Source organism: Echinops telfairi, unplaced genomic scaffold (assembly GCF_000313985.2).
Source record: "Echinops telfairi isolate 266 unplaced genomic scaffold, ASM31398v2 ScPeMD7_7424;HRSCAF=8462, whole genome shotgun sequence".
In the NCBI taxonomy this organism is placed as follows: Eukaryota; Metazoa; Chordata; class Mammalia; order Afrosoricida; family Tenrecidae; genus Echinops; species Echinops telfairi.
This window is the reverse complement of record NW_022111324.1, coordinates 10946354-10973538: the sequence shown is the minus strand read 5'-3', so window position 1 is coordinate 10973538 and position 27185 is coordinate 10946354. Positions and strand designations below refer to the sequence as shown.

Below are 27185 nucleotides of genomic sequence, written 5' to 3'. Positions count from 1 at the left end.
CCTAATGTCGGGGGTTTAAGTTTGAGAATGATGTACAAATGCACTTTACACAATTGATGTGTGTATGGATTGCGCTAACAGTTGTATGAGCCCCTTTGAGAATGATGTACAAATGCACTTTACACAATTGATGTGTGTATGGATTGCGCTAACAGTTGTATGAGCCCCTAATAAAATGTTTTAAAAAATGAAATTAATAAATTGATTTCCTGTACAATGTGGCTTAGAAGACAGGTGGCTGCCATCTTCTTCCAAAGTTCCATTTATATAAACTCCAGTTTTTCTTTTGAAATAAAAAGTTGGAAGGCCTTGAACACTGAGGAAGATGTGCTAGTGAGACATTTCTTAACTCTCCCATGGTGCCAAAAGTTTCCAAATGCCTAAGATATTTGAGATTCAGCATAAAAAGCAAGATGTATCTATTCAAACAAATTCTTCTGATAGTTTCTCATTGATTTCTTTTTTTTGCAATCATTTTTGTTCTTTTTAAAATCATTTTACTGGGGGCTCATACAACTCTTATCCCAATCCATACATACATCCATTGTGTCTAGCACATACATACATTTGTTGCCATCATCATTCTCAAAACATTTTCTTTCTACTTGAGCCCTTGGTATCAGCTCCTCATTTTTCCCCTCCCTCCCCTCACGAACTCTTGATAATTTATAAATTATTATTATTACTGACCAATGTCTCCCTTCATCCAGTTTTCTGTTGTCCAACCCCCAGGGAGGGGGCTATATGTAGATCCTTGTGATCGGTTCCCCCTTTCCACCCCACCTTCCCCTTCCCCTCCTGGTATCACTACTCTTGTTATTAGTCCTGAGAGGTTTATCTGTCCTGGATTCCCTGTGTTTCCAGTTCTTTTCTGTACGAGTGTACATCCTCTGGTCTAGCCAGACTTGTAAGGCAGAATTGGGATCATTATAGTGGGGGGGAGGAAGCATTAAAGAACTAGAGTTGTATGTTTCATCCTTGCTACACTGCACCCTGAATGGCTCGTCTTCTCCCCGCGATGCTTCTGTAAGGGAATGTCCAGTTGCCTACAGTTGGGTTCTGGGTCTCCACGCCACATTATCCCTCGTTTACAATGATTTGATTTTTTGTTCTTTGATGCCTGATACCTGATCCTATTGACACACTTGATCACACAGGCTGGTGTGCTTCTTCCATTTGGGCTTTGTTGCTTCTCAGCTAGATGGCCGCTTGTTTACCTTCAAGCCTTTAAGACCCCAGAAACTATATATTTTGATAGCCAGGCACCATAAGCTTTCTTCATCACATTGGTTTATGCACCCACTTTGTCTTCAGTGATTGTGTCAGGAAGGTGAGCATCATGGAATGCCAGTTTAATAGAACCAAGTGTTCTTGCATTGAGGGAATACTTGAGTAGAGGCCCAATGTCCATCTGCTACCTTAATATTAAACCTATACATATATGCACATAGATCTATTTCCCCATCCTCATATATAAATATATTTATATATGTACATGCCTGTATTTCGACCTGCAAATGCCCTGTGCCTTCTAGTTCTTTCCTCTACTTCCTTTTACTTTCCTCTTGTCCCACTATCATGTTCAGCCTTCATTTGGGTTTCAGTAATTCCTCTGGGTTACATTACCCCTGATCACGCCCTACCAGGCCTCCAACCCCCTCCTTGCCATTGATTTTAGATCACTTGTTGTTCCCTGTCCCTGAGTTTGTTAACACTCATTTCCTTCCCCCCCACCCCCACCCCGCTTCCCCCTCTCCCATGTCCCCCTGGAACAGTGGGTCTCATTGTTTTCTCCTCTATATTGTTTATCCCACTTATATTATCTAGATAGATCTGCAGAGATAATAATATGCACAAAAAACAAGACAGAGCAAAACAAAGCTACAAAAGAAAACAAAACAATAATAACAACCAACGACAAAGCAAAAAAAGAAAAGCCTCTAAATAGTTCCAGGTCTGTTTGTTGACCTTTAGGAGTGCTTTCTGGTCCAGTCTGATGGTGTGCCACACCCTGGTCCCAGTGTCTATGGTTGGTATTCCCTGCAGATTTTGTTGCTCTCCTCCCCTTGCTGTTCTGTTGCATGCCCTTAGTGTTTCACCTCGGGGTGGTGTGGTCAGATTGGGTTGTGTGGTCAGATCACCTCGGGGTGGGGGGTGGTGTGGTCAATTCCCGCACTGTGTCTCCAGTGTTGTTCCCGTAGTGCTTTGGGTCAATGAAGGACGTCATGTCTCGTTGTGGGGCCAACCCTATGGTTCTCTCTGTGCATTGGCTGCTGTGAGTGGGAATATCATCCCCAGGGTTCGGTGGGCCAGAATATGCTCCACAGTGAGGGGTTTCTTATAGGTTAGAAATCCTGCCATCTAGAACGACTTCAGGCTCATAGAAATCCCTTGTAAAGAACTACTAGTGCAGCTAAAATGTCTGCCCTGGAACAGATAGGGCTGACCTGAGACGCAGCTATGTGGAATGGAAGACAGAATGGAGGCGAGGTTGTCATTGAGCTTTTGAGCTGGGGACACCTGGTAGACTGAGATTCCATTGAGTGATAGAGCAAGCTCGAAGAACAAGACTGGACATGTTAAGATTGCACAGAATGTGAGCTAGGTGAAAGATCCAATGCTATATTTCTCTCAAGAACTCAAAGAGTTGGCTCATTCACCAGCAGCTGTGCCATGAGCACCCTTAGCCTCATCCAAAGTCCTTGTCATGGTGCTGAATGCAATAAATAGTCGCTAGCGGAATGATGAGCGGTAGGTGAAATGATATCATTTCAGCTCACCTGAGATAGGGTTAATATTTCATGGTTTGGAGAAACAAGTGGCCCTCTTTCTGCCCATTGGTGTCTTTGATGTGTATGAACTAAAGGGGGCAGACTCAGACCACCTGGAAATTGCAAATAGGTACTTAAGTCATTTCTGGACACAAGTCTTCACATATCTGAACTATGGCCTTTGGTTGTGCTGCCTTTTAAGGTTCCACTAAATTACAAAAAGGCCGCTTTTCCTGGACATAAGACAAAACTCATTCTTTCTTGAGAAATTACAAGAAGTACCTGAATTACAGATTCTAACTTTCAAATAACAAACTCAAAACCAGTGCTTCCATTTCACACCCCGCCACTCCCTCTCCTCTGACAACTTCTTCCATTGAGGAGGCCACCATTCAAAGGCTCGGGGTTTCTGAGCAAACCTGGGTCTGAGGGAGTAGATGAGACTGAGAAAAGTGAACACTCTCACTGAGTGCTCCTCTTTTCCTCTTTTGTCTACCAAGCTCAGCCCCTAAGGCCATCACGATGGTCCACACTCCCTGGTTGTGTGGACCAGAACTGCTCAGGTCTTCATTCGCACAACTGGTTCAAAACAGCTCTCACTGGGGGCCTTGCGACAACTTCCTAACTGCTTCTCCCTCCTGGAAAATGCGCTCTCTGTCTGCCAGCCAACCTGCTCTTTAGTCAGGAACCAGTTGTCAAGGAGTCATCTCCACCCGACAACGACGCTGCGTGTGTGCCCGTCTAGAACTGTACTCCAGCCAGTTCCCAATGGCGGCTCTTTTAGAAGTAGATCACCAAGCCCTTTTCCTAAAGAGCTTGTGGGCAGACTCAACCCCCCAGCCTTTCAGTTAGCAGCCAAGTATATTAACCCTGGAACGCCACTATTGTGTTGCAACAAATGAGCAGAATAGGGCACTCCCTCATTCCAGCATCTCCAATGGCGTCCATTGCTATCATACTTAGAAGATAAGCACACTGTGACCTACAAGATCCCTCTCACCTGGTCCCTACACACTTTTCTGAACTCATCATCTACCCAATGTCCATCATTTGCTATCTTCTAGTCACACTGACCTGGGTCTGTGCCAAGCTTATTCCTCAGGGCTTTGCACTTACTGTTCCCTCTGCTTGAGAGGCTTATACTTCTACTCATTATATCCCTGCTCAGATTAGCCTAGTTCAGACGCTACCAATATTCATCACTGAATTATTGATCTAATGACTTTTTTAAAATGTCTTATAATTGTTGGTGAAAATATGTGTAGCAAATTTTGTGCCATTTCAATATGTTCTGCACATACTATTTCGTGGCACTGTTTGTTTGTTACTTATTGACTGTTTCCCTTTCCCAGGAAAACAAAGTTCTAAGAGAGGAAGCAATGTCTCTGGTGTTCACTGCTGAATCCCAAGCACCCAGAACGGTACTTAGACAGGGTTCTCTAGTGAGACAAAACCAGATTGCTAATAATTATAGATAGATAGATAGATAACACAAGAAATAAACAGTTAAATTATAAAGCAGTTATACAGATAGATAGATATATAACACAAGAAATAAACAGTTAAATTATAAAACAGTACAAATGGCTCAGTATAATTCAAACGTGTTAGAGAGTTGTGAGACACTGGCAGTCGTTCAAGTCTTGAGAACAGCCAGGTAGTCTCCCAGCACAGGCAGCAAACAGCAAGGCAGGTCACCAACAATCAGTCAGGTCACCAACAGTCAGTCCCCAGCTCAAGAGATGTGAATTCCAATTGTGTGGCGAAGCAGGTCTTGAAGGAACCTCAAATGACAACGCAGTCCACAGGTTAGGTGTCCCACAGGTAGTGTAGCTTGCAAAGTGAGGCACAGAACAAGCAAGGCAGCCACACACCGGTCCGATGATCAAAGAGCGAGAGACAAGAAAGGCGAGGCTCGCCAAGCCATTTATCTCTCTGCCCTTCAATTAATCCCACATGTGTTTATCGGCCAGGCTGGCACAATAAACAATCTCAGTTACTTATTTGCTGTTTTCCTTTCCCAGGAAAACAAAGTTCTAAGAGAGGAAGCAATGTCTCTGGTGTTCACTGCTGAATCCCAAGCACCCAGAATGGTGACATGCATGACAAGTATTCAATGCATACAAGAATAAGCCCCAAAGTATTGCTACAAAATCGTAAGAACCTTTATTAAACAAACAAAAAGTAAAGCTATTGTTTCCTGATACCTCCCTGATCTAGGTCTATGTGCTTTGAAAGAGGTTTGTCCATCTCTAGAATCTGATGTACCACAGGGAATAACACAAGGTCTGGTTCTGTCACCAACGCTGTGGCCTCGGGAAAGTTGCAAAGCCTGAATCGTAAAACTCTGGTAACTGAGATGATAGTCCCTACCACAGAGTACACTGGGTGTAACTGTGAAACGGTCCCTAGAATGGGACTTGGTCCATGATCTTGCTCTCTTGCTCGCTGCCTTTGGGGTGTTGCTGACACCCTAACCCTATAGGACAGGGAAGAAATGCTCTTTGGGTTTCCAAGACTGTAAATCTTTGGGGTAGTAGATAATATCATCTTTCTCTCACAGTGTGGCTGGTCCCTAATTAAGGAGGCCTGATGGTGCCGTAGATTAAGCATAGGCTGTTCATCCCAGAGTCAGTGACTCAAATCCATGAGCTACTTCGTGGTAGAAAGAGGAACCTTCTCTCATACAGATGTACTGTCACAGAAATCTAAAGGATCAGTACTCTGTCCTACAGGGTCACTATGAGCCAGCATTGACTTGGTGGCCTGGAAATAACCAAGCAAACAGACTCCCTGCCATCCAGCCAACTCCGACTCCTCCTGACTCTAAAGGACAGAATAGAACTGACCCTGGGGATTCCTGAGACGGTAATTCTTTATAAGAGTAGAGAGTCTCCTCTTTCTCCCTCAGAATGGCTAGTGGTTTCAAACTGCTGACTTTGGGGTAGCAGATGAACACATAAGCAGTACTCCACCAGGGCTCCTCAGGGAATCCCAAATTCTCCTATCTTTCCCAGAAAGCTTCTTTGTTGTCTCGTGTATACATTTTCTACCCCGTGGGTTTAGAGGAATAGAGTCACATTGTACAATCGCATTACAGAACTCCCTGTCACATGGGAGATTCGCTGCCTGTAGAAGCACTATCCTTGCTACTGAGAAAACAGTACTTGAACCAGGAAGCCCAGCTGTGTGCGGTAACTGCTCCCCCAAAGGAAGACTCACGGACAAGGTGAGTCAGTCGGATGGCTTTCGGGACAATCACAACCAAGAGCAGCATCTGCAAGGCCTGCAACACGGGATGTTATGACACTCGGTGAATTCCTTCTGACGTATTTAATTATGCAACGACAAGATTTTCAGGAGCATAACCACATAGTTCCTCTGGGTCTGCTGCCAGGGAGCTCCACAAATGATTAAATAGAAAACAAACAACAGCTCACTGTGAATTATGAATCTGTAATCCACCCAGGGGGCTGCGGTGATGTCATAAACCACGAGAGCAGAGCTCATGTCACCAAAGGGTCCCAGATGGGTTTAGAGGCCTGCAACGCCGCAGTGGTCTGTGCCGCAGGCCACGGCTCCAGAGAAGCCCTTTCCTCCCACCTCTGGACAGGTCCTCTTCCCCAGTTCCTCCCCCTTGAGCTTTCTGAAACTCGCCCTAGCCAGGCTTCTCTAACTGCAGTTCCCCTGGATGCAGTGAGAGAGTCAGCCATTTATTTAGGTGGTTCCTTCCCAACCCACCCCCTCATCCATGCTAGCCCCCATTTTGGAGAGCTCCCCATGAATTACATAGACTTCAGTAGAAAAAATTAATTCTGAAATTTCATAGAAAACTCATTGAGAACAAGAGCATGCGAGCACACCATAACGGAATAGGAGATTTCGCTTTCGTTCGTGCCAAGCCTGGTGCTGTGTGCTCTCAAGTGAAGTCCGAGTCATAGTGACCCAGCAGGACCCAGGTGAACGGCCCCTGCAGGTTTCTAGGCTGCCATCACGATGGGAGTGGATTGCCAGGTCTTTTCTCCTGTGCAGCACCTGGTGAGTCAGACCCATTTTCTTTTCCGAGGTAAACTTGGAGACATTATGCTGAAACTTCAGAAGCAACCTTCCCAGGGTTTGAAAAGAGATTAAATTGAAATGTGGACTTCTTGGTCCTGTGAGCACGGGAGTTAAGCATTGGTTGCAAACCACAAGGTCAACCATTCAAACCCACCAGCCACCCAAAGGGAAAATGAGACTTACAGCCTCACAAGCCCCAAAGAGCACTTCCACTCTGGCAGTTTTGGGGTAGTCTGGCTTAGTAAGAAATAAGATGCATAATTACTAGGAAGATGATAGGCATTTTAGCAAACACCTGAAAGTGAAAGCATTGTTAAGAAAAGATACAGAATATTATAGCATAACTTCCTAAGCGTGGCATAGTTTCATCAAAAAGCATACTTATACTCACAGCTAAAATGTAAGTTACAAAATCAAGTATCTTTCAGATAGACTGTCACATCTTTGATATGTGCTTTTTCTCCTAAATAGAAGAGCCAAGGAAGCAATCAGCTAAAACCAATCCTATGATGTTGACATTTTTCAATATTTGTCACAAACTGTTTTCTTTTTATGTAAAGTGCTTAGAACTGTGTCACACATCCAGTAGGTATACTACATATGTGTTTGTGCTTGCTGGTTCATGCATTCGTTTATGCAGTTGCTGTGTAAAAAGTCACTTGCAGTGTGTAAAACCCCCTGGTGAGTGCTCTGAGGTATGCAAAGTCTGCCCTTGTCTGTAAAATTGTACACGTCTGGTTGGAGAGGCAAAGCTGACGCTGATAAAGAGTTAAATAACAATGGAATGCATACAATGCAATGATTTTCACAAAGGCAGAAACATTCAATACCTAACTACTGTGGAAGAAAGTGGCCAGGAATAGTGTTTACAAACTTCAAACTCCTTAAAAAAAACTCCTAGAATAGTGCATAGGCCCCAGAGGATGTCAGTCACGGGCAGAAAAATGGAGCAGTTTTTAAAAGCGTTCTGCTGCGAGTCAATTATCCCACTTTAATATATATTGGATTATGACTACATCGGCTTGTCTATCATCTTTCTTTATCCCTTTTCTAAATCGTTAGAAATGAACTGAATGCGCGTGAGAGACACAAACAGACGAAACGAAGGCAGCAATACCAGAAAGAAACGTTTCCAACCTGAGAAGGTATTTGGTGTTCTCCACAGAGCCGTAACTACGGTCATCTGTACCCCAATTGCAGACCACGCCATAGCATAAAGGCACACAACATTTTCAGCAAGTACACACACATTTCTTATGTCAGCACTGACCTGCTGGACTGAATTGTGCTCCCAGTCTCTGACTAACACCCCCTTAGCACACTGAGGAGACAACCTGCTTCTCTCTCACCTGTGGTGCAGAAGTCCTACTTCCCTAGACCCCTAGCCCAGGAGTCTGTCAATGAACTTCTCCAAGTGCCCCACCCACAGTGGCCCATCTTCTCCACAGAGACCACAACTCTTAGCCATGCTGACCTCATCTTATGTAAGAATCTCACGGACATACAATTTTTAATTACTTGGCCTACAAAAAATTAAAAGCCCTGGATGCTTCACAGTATAGACACTCAGCCAGCGTGTGTTTCAGGCTCATAAGATTTCAAAGCAATGCATCCAAAAGCAGTTATATAGCAAATCGAGGAAAGAGTTTTTCTTACTCAACTAGTTAAGAAATCTAAGTTGGCAAATGAATACTAACTTTATGTGCAATCACAGTGAACGTGGAGAATTTCATTCATGACCCACAATTAAGTGAGTCATACACAGATCCCAGTCGAACGACAAGACAGTGCTATGTTAGACACATGTTAGAGTCTCTATGTTAGAGCCATAATTTAACAGAGAGAATTTAACATGGTGGCTCTCCTAGGAATTGCTGGTTATGGCAAATCCGGAACAAGAAGCCTTGATAGCTGGTGTCTTGACCATATATCAGAGGAGGGGGCTTCAAAAGGTTTGTGGGAAAAATTAATTCAATGATAATGGAATTTTTCCAGGAGCTCTTTGAAGTTCCCTCATATGTCCAGCATAAAATCCAGTGGTTCAACTGGAAGAGAAGAATTTGCCCTCTTCAGTCACCCTAAAGTCTGCGGTGATGAATGAAGTAAGTGTACATCTAAAAGGCTGGTGCCATCTAAAGTTTTAAAAATATTTACATGACTGTTTCATGCTGAATAAAGGAAAGGGGGGGTGACCATAGTCAGAAAGTCCTGAGCAAACTCCTGGCTCTGCCAGAGACTTATAGGGTGGCCTTATGAAAACAATCAAGGGCCTGAGCTTCTAGCTGTAGATAAAAAATGACCATCTAGTCACTCAGTAGGTGAAATGGAAAAACATGCATTTTGGGAGTCTGGGAGAAGTCCGGATTTTGGTAGTATGAAATGCCTTCCAACATTGACTGGGAAACTATATCAAACATCTCTGCAAGCCCGGAATGCGTCAGCAATGTTGCAGAGTTGGAAGTAGGAGAAGAGCAAGCATTAAGTGCCTTCATGGAAAAGGAGCCCTGGTGTTGTCGTGATTATCTGTTGGGCTGCTAATTACAAGGTTAGCAGTATGAAACCAGCAGAAACTCCATGGGAGAAAGATGAGGCTTTCTACTCTTTTTTTAAAAACAACAGTCTCGGAAACCCACAGGAGCAGTTCTACCCTCTCCTACAGGATCACTATGAGTCAGCATCAACTGGATGGCGATGAGTTTGGTTTTTCAGTTGTTTCATTAGGAAGGGTAAGGAATTAGGCGTTTTGCTTACCTGGTTTCACTATTCCAAACAACAAAGTTGGGAGGAAGCTATTTAATGTGACAGAGGAAAAAGAAAAAAAAAGGGTCCAAATGTAGATTTGTCTGAAAGTTAAGTAGCAAGTCAATGGTGAAACCATAATTTAACACTGAACTCTGATTTAACTTAAGACTCTTAGAAATCTCTAATATCCCTAAATCTAAACCAAAGATTATCACTTTATGATGAAAATGAGTCATCAATTTATATAAGTAATCCGGAAAAATAATTAAATAAACCAGCAGTTTGAGTGTATTAAATCAGTTCAAATGATCCTCCTCTTAATCCTGTCCAAACACAGCTTGAATTTCCTGGCTATGCAAGGTAGTCTTGAATCTCTCTCTCTCTCTCTCTCTCTCACACACACACACACACACACTCAAAATAGTGAAGAAAACAGATTCTCACCAGTCAGACTAAGGATGTTGGAGTAAAGAAGAGAGAAAGAAAGAGAAGGGGAGAGGGAAGGAAAAAGAGAGAGAAAGAGGGAATTAAATGTAACTGTGTAACTCTAAAAGTCGATACATTCTGAGTAAAAATCATCATACTTGGAAAATTCGCTTCCCTGAGGGAAGCTAGGAACAGACTGTAACTGCCAAAATGTGCAGTGATATTATTTTCTGTTTCTCTGTTAAAAGGGATTCAGTCTCTGAAATATGTCTAGCAAAACTGCAGATTTTCGTTTTGTGATTAATGAACTAAATTGCGTTTTATTTCTTAAATGTGTTGAGGATTCATCCTGTGGTCGTCCCCCGATCTTGATGATTAAAGCGGCTGAGCAGCACATCTGGTTACAGGCAGAGGGCTCTCTGGGTGGTTTGCTTCCTCTCCGCCCTTAGAAATAGGCAGTGGTGGGAATTGCAGAAATGTTTATTGGGGAAGAGTGGTTTTTATTCTTCCAAACTGATGATTTCTTTCTCTCCCAACCTTTCTCTTGAGGAGAAAGATGAATTGTTAAGACTTATTTAAGTCATACCTTTAAAATTTTAATGTAACAAGTGACACAATATCACTTGCTGACATTTGTCTGAAATAAAACATTTTTTCGTATGATGTCGGGCAAATGCTGTGAGGTCAACTTGTCTGGGACTGACTCTTCTGCACACTCACAATAATAATTTTCAATTTTCTCTGCAGTTAAATAATTGGCTGGAATACTGTAGGTTTTCATGTCTGGGTTAATGCACGATCATCTATTTTAACCAGTGCCTTTACCTTTGGCGTGAAACACACCACCCAGACCTAGAATCTGCCCCTACCCTACCGGATCATCACCTGACAAGGAATTGAGAAACAAATGTCATTTGCTTTCCCTTTACTACAAAAGCAGCCTGTGTCTTAGACACTTAATCAAAGAAAATGTAAGTCCCAGGGATCCACAATACTAGAAAAATGTCCATCGCCTACATATTTTCTCTCTCCACCCATCTGATTGAGCTCTTCCTGTCGATGCAAAACCATCTAAGAATTAAAAACTTTGAGCAGTGATTCTCAAAGGGTGGTCTGGGAAAATCCAGTAGGTACTATGCAAGCGTTTTCCCAATGTCAAATAGGAGATGTGTGCTCATGTCTAGGGAAGGTTCTCAGCTAGAACAAGCAAAAGAAAGAGAAACTGTTTCTTCTGAAGTACTCTGTTCCTGGGACCGCACCCACAGGAACTGGACAGGCCGGGAGAGGACTGGGATGCTGTAGCTCTCTGAGTCTTGGGGGATTTCTTATTACTTGTGTGCACGTTTGATTGTCCTGATAAAAGTGTGAGGGATAAGTGTGGGTGTGTTTCTGTTGGGGAAACACAACCTTTGGGAATTGGATAAAAAAAGAAAACTCCCTTGTTTTAAAAGAAATCAAGAATATTAGTAAAAACTAATCTTAAAGTGCATAAAAAGAAAACAATTTAACAGCAAACTATAACTCAGGCTATTGAAATATAGGTGATTTTACATTGCAATTTAATTTTTTAATGTAAAATGCATTTTCTAAAGTGAGTATGAATTGCACTTTTGCATAGCTCTTACCATTTAAAAACATCCCTGTGAGTTTGCAAAAACAGTAATATCACACACAAAAAACAACTGCAGCTATGCACTCTGTAATATACCAAGAGATATTTTTTTAAATTTAAAGTCTCAAATCTTAAGAAAACATTTTAAATGAATTAGCAAACATAAAATAGATGAGAACTAAGTGAGCAATGGTTTCTGGAGGCACTGCTTATTTCTAGAGGAAGCACTAAGACAGGACCTTCGATGGGAGCAGTGACAGCAGGAGGGTCGAGGGAGGAAGGAGGAACCGATTGCAATGACAGACACCTAATCCTACTCAATCCCAGAGGATGAACAACAGAAACATGGGAGACAGCAGTCAGTGTAAGATATGAAAACAATAAAAATTTATCAAGGGGTCATTGGGCTCAAATAGAAAGTACATGTTTAGAAAATGATGATGGCAACATATGTACAAATATGCTTGATACAATTGATGTGTGGCATGTTATCAGAGCTGCAAGAGCCCCCAATAAAATGATTTTTTAAAAATAAATAAATAAAACTTCATGACAAAAAAATTATTTGTATCATCTGGAGCAAAGGAGTAGGGGAAGTTGGCATAATGGGAGCAAAATTTTAGGGGGGAAATGATGGAAGGTAGGTTTTCAAAAGAGGCATAGAGAAAGAACATTTTAAAGGAGAGCAGAGCACTTGGTAGAATCCTGGGAAATTAACTAGCATCAAGGGGAGTAGGAAGGAAGTGGTTGGGATCAGAACCTGTGTGTGTCTGAAAGAATGGGCAGATTCTTGGAGCCGGGGTGGTAATAACAGATAATACATATGGTTTAAAACGACAACAGGATAAATACTTTGGTTGGTCTGGATGTAGAAAAGAATAAAAAGTGATTGTGAGTTGTAAAGGGAAGTCATGGAAATTTAAGAAGTGGAGAGATGCAAGTGATTTTAGAAAGTGCATTGGTTGGGACTTGAAGATGAATTGGAGAGAGAGGCATGAAGTCAAGGAGGGCCTGAAGGATGAGTCTTGAATCTCTGGATTTCCCACTCAGGGGCACAGGGAAAACAATGAGAATCAAGAGCCCAGGCGGTATAACAGTTAAGCACTCACCTGCTCATTAGAAATGTTGACAATAGGCTTCCAAAATTACAGCCTTTAAAACCCAATGGATGGATGGATGGATTGTGATAAGAATTGTACAAGCCACCCATAAAATGATTTTAAAAACCCAACAACTCTATGGAGGTGTCATGAGGTCACTATGAGTCAAAAACCAACAAAATAACACCAAGCAAATGGGAAGATCAGACTGGGGGAGAGGAGCTCATGATTTCCACGTTTGTCCTTTTTGATGCTGAAGTTCAACAGCAAATGTCAAATATATAACACTTGTTTGAAGACTTGTATGAATCTGCAGCTCCAGTGAGGAGAGGGGTGGCTTGAAACTATAAACTGGAAGTCATTAGTGTGTAGACGGCTGTGGGAATTGTCTGTGATGGACACAGATGGACTCCTTGACGTGACCTCCTAGGCAGAGGGTATAAAGTATGAAGGGGAAGAGGCAAGTACTTAGACTCGATTGAACAGGGGCTAGACTAAAGATGGATCTATCACTCTGTCATTTAAGAAGCATTTACCAAGCACCGGCAGTGATTCAGCAGCTGTCTCAGAGACTGGACTGTTGCAAACCAGTTCAGAATTTAGGGAAGGAGCATTGGTAGAAAACAGAAATAAAAGGCATTATGTACATATTTGTTTAATGTCACTTCTTAATCTAGATACATGTTTATATATGGTAAAGCCCAAGTGTAAAGGTCTAGATTCAATACCAATTTCCAATGGAATGTCTAAGTTCACATATTTATGAACCACCACAGAATGGTAACCCACTTCCCTAAACTCATTCTCCCAAAGTCTGGAACTCTGCTGTCATTATACAAGGTCATCAAGAATTTCATAGAAACATGAAAATGAAAAATAATGGAGTCTTTGCACAAACTTTTATGAGTCTTTAGTGAAGTAGCACAGAGGAAAAATATACGAAGATACCTGACACTTTATAAATCATTGAGCTCACTAACCCTCCATTTTTTCCTGAAGATTCTGAAAGAACAGGGAGTCTCTGTGATGTTTAGGTCCCAGATTTCCCTGCAGCATGCAGATCTTGGACAGAGAGTTGGGAGAGAGGAAGTACAAGGAACAAAAGATGGTAAATGAGGACAAGAGGCTGAAATAGTGATTCTTTTCTGTCCCACCAGGTCTGGCCAATCCCACAAAGCCCTTTGCATACCAGCACTCTATTTCTGTGGATACATATAATGGAAATCTGAGAAAATGTGGTTCTCTCTAAGTATCTAAAGTGCTGGCTATGTCTTACACTTTGCCCATAGTCAAACTGATTGAATTTAACAGATCCTGGCTCACATTTTGATTGAATTGAGCCCCTTGGCCTTTAAGCTGGATATGTGAATCCTCTCTGAAAAGCTTTGGCCTCCCCATACATTCAGAATACTGGAAGAACACCCATCTGTTTTTATACTTCTTTATAACTTAGCCACCTTCCAACACTGTGAGGTCCTTTAAAATATAATGACATGACTGATGATGAGAAATTAAGTGAATGGGGTGGATGTTCTTACTCTCAGAAAAACGTTTGTGGGAAAGCAATTTCCCTTACAATTCTGGCCTCGTGCTTCTGTTTCCAGTGGTCACCCAAGCTCAAATTCTCTTGGAAGGTATGTATTAACCACCACCTGAGTTAAGTAGATGGGTCTCTGGTGGCTCAGTGAGTTAAGCTTTGGGCTGCTAACCTAAAGGTAGGGAGTTCAAAACCATTCACTGTGTGCGAGAAAGATGAGTCAGTGTGCTTTCCAGATTCATGGTCTTGGAAACCTTACGGGGCAGTCTTCTCTGTCCTATGGGATCACTGTGAGAGGAATCAACTAAACAGCAGTGGGGATGTGTACCTTCAGAAGGGAGTCCCTGGTAGGTACAAAATGGTGGCATGATTGTCTGATAACCAAAAGATTGAAAGTTGGAGTCTACCCAGAAGTGCCTCAAAAGAAAGGCCTACTGATGTACTTCTGAAAACTGAGCCTTCAAAACCCTGTGGAGCACGGTTCTTCTCAGTCACACATGGGTCGCCCTGAGTCAGGGTTGAAGTCACAGCCATTGGTTTTCCGCTAAGAAGACAAGCCATTTGTTCGGCCAGTTTGTTCCTTCCTGGGCTGCTTTGCCTTTTGTAACCCTGATTGTCAGGGGATGGGAAGGAGTGGCAAAGAAAATGATAAGATTTACAGAGTTGGTTGGCAAGGGTTAAAAAAAAATCCTCTTCTGTCTTGTATGCCCTTGAAACTCCTGCCAAGAAGAAGGGAGTATCAATGGAATAGCCAATTCAGATTTGGGGGCAGGGGTTGGCACTGGCTTTAGCTGCCCAAGTTGAAGGTATACACACTTACCAGACCCAGAGCAGCTGCTCTTCTCTGGAGAGAAAGAAGGCTACCCTAATCCCAAAGCCAAACCCTAAAATAGCTGGCTTTCTGCTGCGTCACTGGAGGACACCGGGTACCGTGAGGACTTTGGTGCCAATGTTGCAGCAGCTCCCTAATAACAGTCAGTCTCCATCTCACAAATCTGCCCCTTCTTCCACCAAACACACACAGTTCTGAACAGCCACATCGTCTCTAGAGGGACAGAGGACCTCCTTCCTCAGGCAGCTCAGGTCAAGGTTCTAGCATCTGCCCACTCCAGGGTTGTCTCTTCTGCTTCCTCCTAGCCCTTCCTACTCACTCTGGGACCCTGATAGTTCTCGCTTCAAAGAAGGAAAGGAAGAGGTGGAAGGCAGCACTCTAACCTTAACTGCAAGCACATGGATAACATATATACACAAAGTCCCTGAAGTGTCTTCACACTTTCATCTTTTGTAGAAGGCTTTGCTACAAGCATATTTCGGTATTTCCATCTTTTGCAGAAGGATCTTCCAGAGTGTATCTCCTGTGGGAGTCCGGGGTTTCTGAAGACAAAGTGGGTCTCAATCCCTGACTGGGAGGAAAGTGCCCCTTTTCAGCAGTGGGGTGTGTGTGTGAGAAAGGGCAAGACTGAGGAATCTCTGGGGTCGGGGGCACATTTCACCAGCTGAAGAGCTGGACCCAAGCATCTTTCAAACAGCACAGAACAAGGTAGGAATGGGGATAAGGGAGATTGCATCTTTGTGGCAGCAGAGATTGAGAAGCTAAAACTCTTAACTGAATTAATTCTTCCCCACTCTGTTCTGCATGCTCCCCCAAAAGTTGAGATTCAAAGAAAGTCTGCTATTCAGCCATCCCTCTGAGAAAGTGAGCTTCCTTATACTCTCCCTCACTGGTTAAGGGAATTTCCAATGGCTGGCAAATAAAGCAATGAAAGCAGACAGAAGCCAAGCCAGAAGACCCATCCTTTCTCCTATCTCTGTCTTGGGGATTCAAATTAGTACACATTTTTCTAATTTATTCCAGTCTTCCGAAAGCATTCCTTATTTAGAGCTGAGCATGGGAAATCAATCATGGTATTGGTACATATTTATGTATAAGGCCCAGAATTCTTGGGAGTAGATTCCCTCCTTATGTGGTGAAGAGAACCTGGGACAGACGGGGCCTGAAGGGAAGGACATATTCTGGTCTTAATTGGGGCCCCTGTTCCTGTATTTGCAAACCAAGAGACAGCAGAATCCTCAAGATTCCAATGGCCCTCAAACTCTTCTGCGAAATCACTTATTCGTATGATTAATTTGTTCTGACATGTTTTCTTTATTTTCTGCCCCAAATTTTCTTCACCAACTATCATTTGTGCCTCCCTCTCCCCAACTCCACAATGACCACCGCCCTATTATTGGGCTTCTCAACGAATTTTTCCCCCCACTAAGAGAAGTGGAATCAGGGCAAGTGAAAATGTTTTGTTTTGTTTTTAAGTCTCCAGTCTTTACTCTGCACAATTAATTCTTCGAGGCGACCGCATTAAATTAGACAAATGACGCCAGCAATCTACAAACTCCCAAGCTACAGCGGCGACTCCTTTCTCCCAAACTTCCACACGTGGAAAATCAAGCGCTGCTGACCCGGAAACACCCTTGACCTGCTGTCCCCGCTCAGTTTTCTCCTCCACGTACCGGCTGCTTTTCCTGATTTAATAAGAAACAGAATTCTGAGACTAGAGGGCTGTGGCAATTTGTTGATGGTATTATGGCTGTTCTGGGATTGTCGGGTTTTAATTGATTGTTATTAGCCTATTCATCAAGCGATTTGCTTTTACAAGAACCCAAATACTTGAAAATGCATAACAATCCTGACCATCTTTTGGATGGTAGAGCAGGGAGTTAAAGGGCAGTCTGGAACCCCGGCGACAAATTAGAAAGGAATCCCACAGCGATCGCCCAGCTTGTAACCGCCAGCTACAATGCCACGTTCTCACAGGTAGTTTCATAAATGTTTGGATGTAAAGTGGCCACAGGGAGTTGCCACTGACCCAAATATCTGTAAATGTCTACTCACTAGCTGTGAGGAATCCATGGAGAGCAGGATCCTGTTGATTAAATTTACAAATGGCGTGGAGGATGGTGAGATACTACACTTTAGTTTTTTGTTGTGTTTTTTTTTGGGGGGGGGGAGAGGTTTAAGGGTGGAGAACTCTGCCATACTTCTTGAGGCCCCTGCCACAATTAACAAGCAAAACTCACACTTCTCTTGGGAACACACGCTCTCGATTTCTTAAAGTGGTACCTAGGGTGGCTTCCGCTGCGTTCACCTTTCGGAAAGAGCAGTAAACCAATTTATAGTCGCCGAGAGGTTGGAAGTGGGCACCGCCAGGCTACAGGAGCGCACGCAGCGGCCCGGCGCGCGCAGAGACGCACCGACCTTCACGGCGCAGCCTTGACCGGACCCGCGGGCCGGCTCCTCCCGACCGAGCAGGGCGCCCCGGGGCTTTCTGTGTGTTTCCCCGGGGTCCGGGCCGAGGGAACCAGAGGGTACACGGAGGGGAGACATTGTAAACTAAACCTGCCTTTTAAAACAAAAAGCCAACGGATCAGTTGATCCTATTAGGTGAAAATCTACAACTGACCTTTCGTGGGGGGAAAAAAGCAGAAAAGGCCCCGGCGCGGGCTGCGAGCGAGCGGGCAGAGTTGGTCAAAGGCTGCATTTCAGAAGATCTGGAAGCGAAGTGGGAAGGAGGCGCTGCCTCTGAAGTGGCTGGGCTTTTTTTTTTTTTAGCACCGGGGAGGGTGACATCGTGCTGGTTTGGGGGATGATTTATTCGCTCCCGTTGTAAAATCTAAAACGACGCCTCCGAGGAGACGAAGAAGCTGCGGGGACCCCTGTGAACCACTGCTGGCCGCCTGACGGCCGCTGCGCGCTGACCTTCGCTCTGCGTCGGGAAGGTCCTGGAGCCCAAAGGCCAGGTTCCCGAACGCCTGAGGCTCCAGGGGTGTCGGTCTTGAAAGGAGCGGTGGGGGCTGTGCCGCTTGGTGTCCGAAGGGTGAGGGAGCTCGCGTCTAAGGAAGAAGCCTCCGACTTCAGAGGTCCACATCCCCTCCATTTCTAGCTCGAAGTGGTCTTTCGCCCCGAAATGATCTGGAGTCTCTGGACTGTCAATTTCTCCATAAAATATTAGAAGGTCACCCAGACAGCATGCAAAAGAAACAGGATTCACTGCCTTTTCTTTCGCCTTGACATTAGGTTAAGGACCGGCCTTTCTAAAGAGGAAAAAAAAAAAGCTGGCTGCCCTGGAATTTTGACTCTCCCCTTAAATAGAAATAATTAGGGTCCAGATTCAGGGGTGCAAACAATAGATGCGAATTCTGGCGCCAAGGTTAAAAACGCTGAGATGTTACAGGGAATCAGTACTATTCTGGAAGTTACCCGAGTTACGTACTGGTTATAGTGCTTGGCTGCTAAGGAAAGGTTGGAGGTCCGCACTGACAAGCCACCCCTCTGAAGAACCACGTGGCAGGACGCTTCTGTAAGAAGCGTAAAAAACCCCCAAACTCATTACGATCAAGTCAATACTGACTTATGGTCCCAGATTGTAACTGTTTATGGGACTAGAAAGTCCCAGTCTTTCTCCCGCCGAACTGTTAGTGCTTTCAAAGGGGATCACAGCCCAAAGTATAACCACTACACCGCTGGGGCTCCCAGGTAACATGGTGAGGTGTCCCAATTGCAAGGTCAGCAGTTCAAAAAACCACCAACTCCAAGTGAGAAAGATGTAAAAATTACTGCTTTAGAAATCCTACAGGGCAGTTCTACTCTGTCCTTTAGAATCAACTAGGAATAGAAATGGCCTCCAGGGTGAAGGGTTTGGTTTGGGTTTTCATTTTATTCTGATGCAAATTCCGGCTGAGAAGAGTCCTAGAGAATGTTCCCCGTCCCTGGACGCTTATCGGGCAATGGGGATTCATTTGAGAGGCGCCATCCATTCGTGTGTGCTGGGCGGATGGGGAGCGCGGGTCCTAGGAGTCGCGTTTACACCTCTCCCTTTGTGACAAATCGATTTCCCCGCGTCACTGTTCTCCATTTGCGTCCTGCCTAAGCCCGGGGCCCAGCTGCGCCTGGTGTATGCTTAGCACGGGTTTGTGAGTGTGTGCTTCTGTGTGTGTGTGTGTCTGCGCGCGCGCGCGTGTCTAATTGACTTTCCGTCTACCTTTTTATGACTACATGTGTTTCCAACAAAAGGTCTTATTAGGACAATCTGGTTTCACTAATTTAGAAGTTGGGAACGTGGAAGGCAAGAGCTTTTTTTAAGAGTTTGCAGAAGTTCAGATTAAGAAATGACAGCAGGATGCCGATGCTGGGTCCTCCTAGGACGGTCTGCCTATTTTTATGACTTGTTCCTTTTTCCTCCCTTAGACTACCCCAGTTCCACCGCAGCCCCCACTCACAGCACATATTGCCCCATTAGCCTCTGGAGTCCTAACAGTGCTAACCAAACTCGCTGCCATCAAGTGGATGCCCAGTCATGGTGCTAAAGAACCATTAATCATTTTTAGAAAAGTATTTATACCCAAAGTGTGAGAGATATGCTAAGGAAAAGAATTGGTAAAGGAAGGAAGAAAGAAGTCATTTTACGGTAGGGGGGAAAAAGTAAATTGACTATCACTAGAGGGGGTAAACACAGTGGAGTGGGCAGCCTAAAGCTCTCACTTAGGACAAATGGTTGGCCAAGGCCTGTAGGCAACAATCTGCAAAACCAAGACCTATTACCAATTTCCACTGTAAAGGAACTTTCATAAACTGGAGGGGTTAAAATGGCCTCAATAGGTGAAGTGTAAAACCGTCTCTGACATTTTCCCTTCTGTCTAGAGCCCAAGGGACTGCAAGGAGTCCCTAAGTCTTGGTTCCACCTTGTCCCCATGGCAGGCCAGAATGGTAGAGCCTGTGTTCTATCCCTCCTTTTCCCAGAGACTGAGTCTCTCCCCTTACTGTTTAATTTACCATGTGAGTCTGAGTAAGGACCACTGCAGGCTGGAGACCCAGCTCAGCCACCAAGGTGCTGACATTTTAGTAGCTCAGACAAAGCCTTCTTTGGCAACTTCTGTTGGTGGACACAGAACTAAGGATGCTATTGCAAAGACCTTGTCAGACAGGCACTTGGGGTTTCATCACTGGAGGAGAGGAGGGAGGTTGAGGAAACACTGCTAGGTTCTAAAGGTGACAAATTATTCCAATAACAGACTTGGCCATCTCACTAAGAAGCAAAGAAAGTGTGTGTGCGTTTTCTCAGAGACTTTGACAGTCTAGAGGCCTCTCAATTTATACCCATCAGCTCCATTTACATGACCCAGCTTTTCACTGGCTGGCTCAAGGGGTCTTCAGAAGCCTCTGGATCTGTCTCTCCCTAGGTATCATTCGTTTTTTCTTCTAAACTATAAGATGTGCTCCTTTATCAGACTTGCTGATTTCCAAAATCTCATCCCCCTACCTAAAGACTCACAGTCCCCAATTCTGCCAGAGGCCCAGATGTATCCTCCAGTGGCTGTTAAGTAAGCAGCCTGACCTGGACGCCTGCAGGTGCCACATCCCAGCTCCCATTGTCTAGCAACCAACACTAGAGCTGAGCATCTCAGGGCTCACACAAGGCGGCCTCCTCCTCCCAGCCTTTATCCGAGGAGCCTGAGCTCCTTTCTGGTAGCAACCACTAGAAGACCAGTATTGCCTTCAATCCTGTGCTAGCTTATTGGTATCCAAAGAGGCTCTTAGGTCCCAGGTTATTATGCCGGCGACTTTGGGCATGTTTTTCCCATCAATCTGCCTGTTTGGTGAGCAAAGCAGCGCTAGCTAGCCTATCCTGCCCCACCCTAGTCTGCGCACCAGTTTCTAGGGACCCGTTTTCTTCCGTGGGTCCAGCCTGGAGTTTTCTGATGAGTGATAAAAATTGCGATCTTGGGAAACAAGAATGCCTGAATGCAGAGTTGGTGACGCTGAGGGCTAAGCACATGGGGATCCACAGAATATTAGTTTCCCTACTTTGTATATTTTAAGTTTCCCTTAGTAAAACGCTAAAAAATAATCTTCGTATTTTGCAAGGCATTTTGTTTGTGCTCAAAGTACCCACCTACTCTAAATAGGTCACTATGGTGGCCAGCGAATGCCACTGGAGCAGGCACTCAGACACCAATGCCCTCCACAAGACATACCCACCTCTGCTGGGGGCCCCAGTCCAGGACTGAAGGGTTGTGACTCTCTGAGTTGGCAAATTTTCCCTAGGGAAAAGCCTGACCAGATCCCCTCCGCCAGTACTTCATGACTCCCTTGGTGACAGCGACCAGGATGGATCCACCTCAGATAGTCTTTTAGCTGAAAAAATTCAGAGCCCACAGGCCTGGACCAAGGGTCTGGAGAAAGAAAGGCGTTCCACCGGAGCTTGCTGTAGCATGTCCCTTTGAGCGCTCCTCACCTCTCCTTAGCCCTGTTTTGACTGTTTCTGTGTCTGGTTTGTTTTGTATTTCTATTTACTGAGTCTGAGATCCACTTTGTAGTTGGGAATTATAGAATCCCGAATCCCGGGTGCTTCTGAGTTCGGCAGGTTCCCAAACTAAATAGCATCAAAGAATAACATGGAAAACAATCTTCACTTTAAAACTTCCAGAGAAGTTTTAAACTCTTACAACCTGGAGTAGAGGAGGGTCGACCTGTATTCACCCTGAACAAACCAGGTTTGTTTCAGGCTCGGGGATATATAGATTCAAATAGAAGTCAACTCTTAAAAGCATGGTGATTAGCGGAGAGTTGGAGACTATACTGGGACTTTCTTGAAACTTTGGGTACCAAGAGGGAGAACTCCTGCAATGGGACACCTGGATTATCCAATGGAGCCCACACTTCCACTGTGCACCAACAAAGGTGGCGGATCATTAAAGTCACTAGCTCCCCAAAAGGACATTCGCAGACCTTCGGTTCCGCCTAGGTCTCTAGAGCCCACTGCAGGTGGAGGTCGTGGCCAAGGCCACCGAGCCGTTCCGGCGGCTCGGGCTCCGCGCTCCCGTGTGGCCTCCGGTGAGCTGGCCAGGTCCGCGGCGCGAGCCCTGGCCGACCCGCTCCCAGCGCCGGTGCCCGCCGCCCGGGGCGCCCCGCATCCTGCACACGACACCTCTCCGCCAGACTTGGCATCTTTAAACCGCTGTCTTCGCAAACAGGGAGCGCTCCCCGAGTTTGGGCCCCGTGGGACCCCTTTCTCAGCTCAGCCCGTGGCCCAGTGGCTCAGCCCGTGGCAGCACGCTCGCCAGAGACAGATTGGCAGCCTCCTTGGCCTCCAAGAAGACCCTTGGGTCGGATCCCAGGCTCGGCTCACTAGGCGGGCAGAGGAGAGGCGCCCAGAGCCTCCTAGCCTCCCTCGGCCCAGCCCTCTACTCCCGCCCGGTCCCCCCAGCCCTCTTTCCCGGAACCATCCCCACGCTGCCCTGCCCCAGACTCCCTCTCCGGACTCCTACCGCCGCGACTCCGGGCCCGCGGCCCCGGGCACCCCGGCCCGCCCCCAGCCGTTAGGCGCCCCTCACTCACTGTCCTGCTGCGGGGTGTCGCTGCCGCTGGTGAGTCCCGGCGACTCCAGCAGGCTCCGACCCGCCTCGCCCACGCTCTCGTCCGCCTGCGCCGCCACCATGTCCCTGGCCTCCTCCAGGTCTAGCAGGTGACTGACCGAGAAGTTCTTTTTTGCCTGCAGGGTGTCGAGGTTGCCCGGGCTATCCAAGCGGCCGCCCAGAGCCGGCTGCCGCTCCAGAACGTGCCCGTAGCTGGAGGTCATGGTCTCCCCCTCCGATCCCACCCACCCCCCTCTTCCCGCTCGAATCAACACCAAACACAGTGGGCGAGAGGGGGGAGAGGAACCGAGTGGGGATGAGAGAGGGGGGGAGTGGAGAGAGAGAGAAGGAGAATGAGAGGGAGAGGGGAAGAGAGAGCGAGAAAGAAGGAGGGGGAAGGTTCCAAAAAAAAAAAAAAGTGGGAAAGAGGGCGGGGGACCCCCTTCTGAAGAGCTGAGCGTTCTGCACCAGCAGCCGCGACAAGTCCGACGCGGTCCAAAGGGATAATCCGCACCAAAAAATAGAACTAAGAAGTCACCCTATGTTCAAGTCAGGAGAAAAAATTCCTTCCAGCTCTCCCAAAGCGTCCACACGCACACACTAAAAATAATAATGAGGAGGAGAGAGGACAGGAGAGGCCAGCAGGGCGGGGGAGTTAGGCAAACAGAAGAAGAGAGAAGACGGGGTCGAAGAGAAGAATCAAAGTGGGGTGGTTTTTTTCAAAGGTTAAAAAAGTTATTCCCAGGCAAGAGTTCAAGCACCAACAGAAGAAGGCTTGTTCCAGCTTTAAAACATCTTCAAGAAAACGTGTTCCCCCCTTTCGGCACTCCTGTGGATTCTCAGGAGTGACTAAGGTTTCAGGAGGAGAGGGTGATGTCTTGCAGATGTATTGGAGAGCAGGATTCTCACTTTACTTTTCGTAAGGAGTAAAAAAAAGGGCTTCAGGAGTCCGAAGGAAGGAGGGTAGCGGTGGGTTTCCCCCTTTCCCTTCTCTCTCTCCCCCTCTTCTTGCTGAACTCCCCTTTTCCTTCCCAGTTGGATCAAGAAGCTCTCTGGCACTTCAAAAGGCACAAACTGGCATGCAGAGGAGGCTTTGTAGGGAATACAAGAAAATTGGAGACCCCAGGGAGGGCAGATCTCCACTTAATAGGAGCCAGTAATTACGTGGCAAAGCTTTTGTGCCGCGCCTGACGTTTTACAGACCCCCTTTCTCCATCACAATCTCCTTCTTCCTCCTTTGCCGCGGACCAAAAAAACAGTCTGATTAAGAAAACCCCCTGAGCCAGAGAGAAAGGAGAGGGAGGGAGGGTGGGAGGGAGAGGGGTAGAGAGAGCGAGCGAGCGCCAGCGTGAAAGAGGGAGGAGGAATAGAACAGGGAGGGAGGAGGGCGAGAGAGAACCTCTTTGGAGTTTTTAAGTAAAGGTCTAATTGTCATTCCCCTGCAATAGTATCGCGGGGAGAAAAGACAAACTGAAACCCACAGTCGCTTCAAACGAGCTGATTCTTTTGCTTCGGCATTAACTCCTCCAGATTTGTTTAAGATTCCGTTAAAAAATCTCATTTGCATGTTTTGATAACAGCTACAGGGAAACTGGTTGGAAAAAATCCACAATGATTGCAATCAAATTTTCTTCTCCTTCTGCCTCTTTTTAGCCATTTCCTGCAGTTTTAAAAGTGTCTTTGGGTGGGGGTGGGGGGGGGGCTGAGGCTGAGGAAAGAGCCACAGATCTGGAGAGGCAGCAAGCTTAAGAAGACTACGTTTGGCTCGGTAGATACAACCTACTAAATAATGTAATAAAATAACAGCAGCACTAATAATGGGAGACTCTCCTATGCTTCCCCTGCAGACCAAAGGCAAAGTTGGGGAGATCTGGGAGGCACTAGATAGATTCCAAGCTTTGCAGCCAAAAGGAATCCCCTCACTAGGGCAGTGGGAAATCCACATATTTATTTAGCCGAGGGAAGGACGCTGAGAACACCAGAATCGTTCCCACCCACCCCCAATATACACACCCGCCAATTTTGTAACCTCGCTGGTATGGCCAAGGTCACTTCCCCAATCCAGGAAGCTCCACCGAGGGAAGGGCGCACAGTGCAGAGGTGGATTAGGCTGGACGCTCTCGGAGCTGGCTCTGAACAGAGGCTCTGCACAGTTTGAGGCTCGCTTGGTTGTAGGGAGTGGGGTGGGGTGGGTTGAGAGAACCAGGGAAGCCCCATCTAAATCTAGGGATCATGCCCTGTCATCTGCTCCACTGAGTGCGACCTTGACACAGGGCAGAGAGGTGCGGAGAGATATGTTCATGACCTGTTGGAATTTAGTAACAGCTTTAATAGTCTCGTTAGAAATGAGTTACTATATGACGAGTAGGTAAAATATTAAGTGCTTATTTGTGGCGTTTTATGTTCTTTAAACACACATACACCCCCTCACTCTCTTGATTACTAGGCTGTTGTGTTTTTCCCCCCCTGTAGTCAAAAGACTTGACTGGAGAGAAAGAAGGGTCCGAGTGTGTGTAAATGGCTTCTGAGTTCCAAACGGCCATAGTTAGCCCAGAACTTCCAGCCCTGATCTGGGAAAAGAACATTTGATGCCATCAAAGGGCTGCAGATTGAAACCAGATGTGCTCGCCTCGGTTCTTTCCATGCATTTAATTAAGGAGCCGGGATGGAGGAGACTTTTTCATCATTAGTCCACCCACTCCCCCCTCCTCCCTCCACCACCACCCCACCTCTTCACCGCCCCCCCACCCGTCTGCAAGCACCCAGAGCGGGAGTCCAGAGCTCCCGGCCAGCGCTGCGCATTGCGCCTAGCCAGTCACTCCTCCCTAGCGGTCCAGCTCAAAGCAGTCAACATCTGTCTGCTTGGGGCCAGCTAGCTAGGCGCGCATGGGGGCTGGAGCACCCAGGAGGGCGCACGCAGAGTGGGGCGTTGCGAGGGCTGCCTTCCTCGCAGACTTCCAACGCCGCTATGGCGACAAGCGCCTCTAGTTCCTGTGCTACGGACTTCAGTGGAGGCAACTCAAGTTGCGCAGAGATGTTTTCCCCTGGCATCCTGCAGGATGCTCTTAGGTGAAGAAGCTGAGGACCCCTCCCACGCTGTGCATGGCGCTGCTGGGGTCATCAGGGGGAGCAAGCCTCCTGCAAGCTTTCCAGAACTGTAGAAGCCCCTCATCTCCCCACCCCCCCTTACCCTCCACCCTCATTTACAGGGATGCATGTAATCATTTATTTTAATCCCTGTACTGCCCTTTGTGACAAAGGTCTGGGAAAGGGTCAGGGGTTTCTGGCACCCCAGAGACATGCTGCTTCCCTAGAAGACACAGCGACTTTCCGTTGGCTGGACAGAGATGACCGTTTCGAGAAAGTTGCCCTGTTCTGGTGTGTCATCCTCATGGTTGGTGAACAGGGAGAAACGACCGACCAGGAAGAGGTCAGAGATGAGCAGCTGGGAACATGGCATGTCTCCACTCATTTTGAGGGGTTCTCCAGGAGGAATACAATGCTGTCCTAAAATCACTCAATTGTCATTCTCATTAATAAGTAATATCAACCAACCAATCAACCAAACTAGGTCTTATAAAAAATACCAGACATGGCACGCATATACTAAATCTTTATCAACCAAACATTTTGTGTGTGTGTGTGTGTGTGTGTGTGTGTGTAATACGTATGGATTTCTGCACACAGGTTTTTTTCAATTTATCTCTTGAAGTGCAAGCTCTAATGTCCCCGACTGCTAGGTAACCTGGTACCTCCACTCCCTCATCCGCCAGGCTTGACGCCCCCTGCGCAGTGGCTCCTTTTAAGGAATGGGCGCAGCATTTGAAAACTGCTGGCGGCAGTGTCCCCTCAAGTGAAACTCTAGGACAGAGAGCCAATGTATTCAGGGAAAAGATTGGAGCCAGTGCCTAGGAGGGGGTCGCAGCCCCACAGGAAGGGTGAAGAAGGCCTCGGAGTCTTCTGACATAAAGCACTATACTTTCCTTACTGACCTTCAGAAGCCCGCAGAGGGCAAAGGCTCCTTGGTCCCTTCCTGGGTATCCTGCAGACCTCAGCTGCAGAGGACCTGGCTGTGTCCTGGGCCTGAGAGTGGCCTGCTCTAGGAGTGGCAGTGGCAAGAAGGGCTTGGGGGATGCGGTTCAGAGAATCCCCAAGGAAGCAAGCCTCAAGGCAAAGATCCATGGGACCTTCAGAATTTCTTTCCTTCCCTTTTCTTGTTTTGGATCTGCACTCTCATGATGTTTACATTCAACATTTTCAATTTGTGGCAATTCTGGATTGTACTTTAAGAAAAAAAACACCTGAGAATTCAAGACAAGTCAAGGATTGTGTGTTCACCAATTAAAGAGCACTGAGTCAGCTCCCTCTTGGACCTGATGGAGAAGGTGCTCTAGAGGCTCTCATATCAATACCTCAGCTCAGGCTCTGCACCCAGCAGAGGGAATGGATGCATTTCCTGGTGCCTCAAGGGGTTGTCTAGGCATTAGAGAGGTTTGCTGGAGGAGGTGAGTGCAGGGAAATCTGGTGGACCA

General features: G+C 46.1%; 1 protein-coding gene across 5 annotated transcripts in view; it reads right to left on the bottom strand.

Annotated features, from left to right (window-relative positions):
- The window catches only part of PRRX1 (paired related homeobox 1), a 97260-nt gene extending 73383 nt beyond the window's left edge, over positions 1–23877 (bottom strand). For all 5 annotated transcript variants that reach the window (XM_045298166.1, XM_004706737.2, XM_045298165.1 and 2 more), the window contains exon 1: positions 22637–23877. In XM_045298166.1, coding sequence (XP_045154101.1) covers positions 22637–22877 — 241 coding nt within the window. In that variant the 5' untranslated portion in view covers positions 22878–23877. The remainder of the gene's footprint in view (positions 1–22636) is intronic.
- Between the last annotated feature and the right edge of the window lie 3308 nt (positions 23878–27185).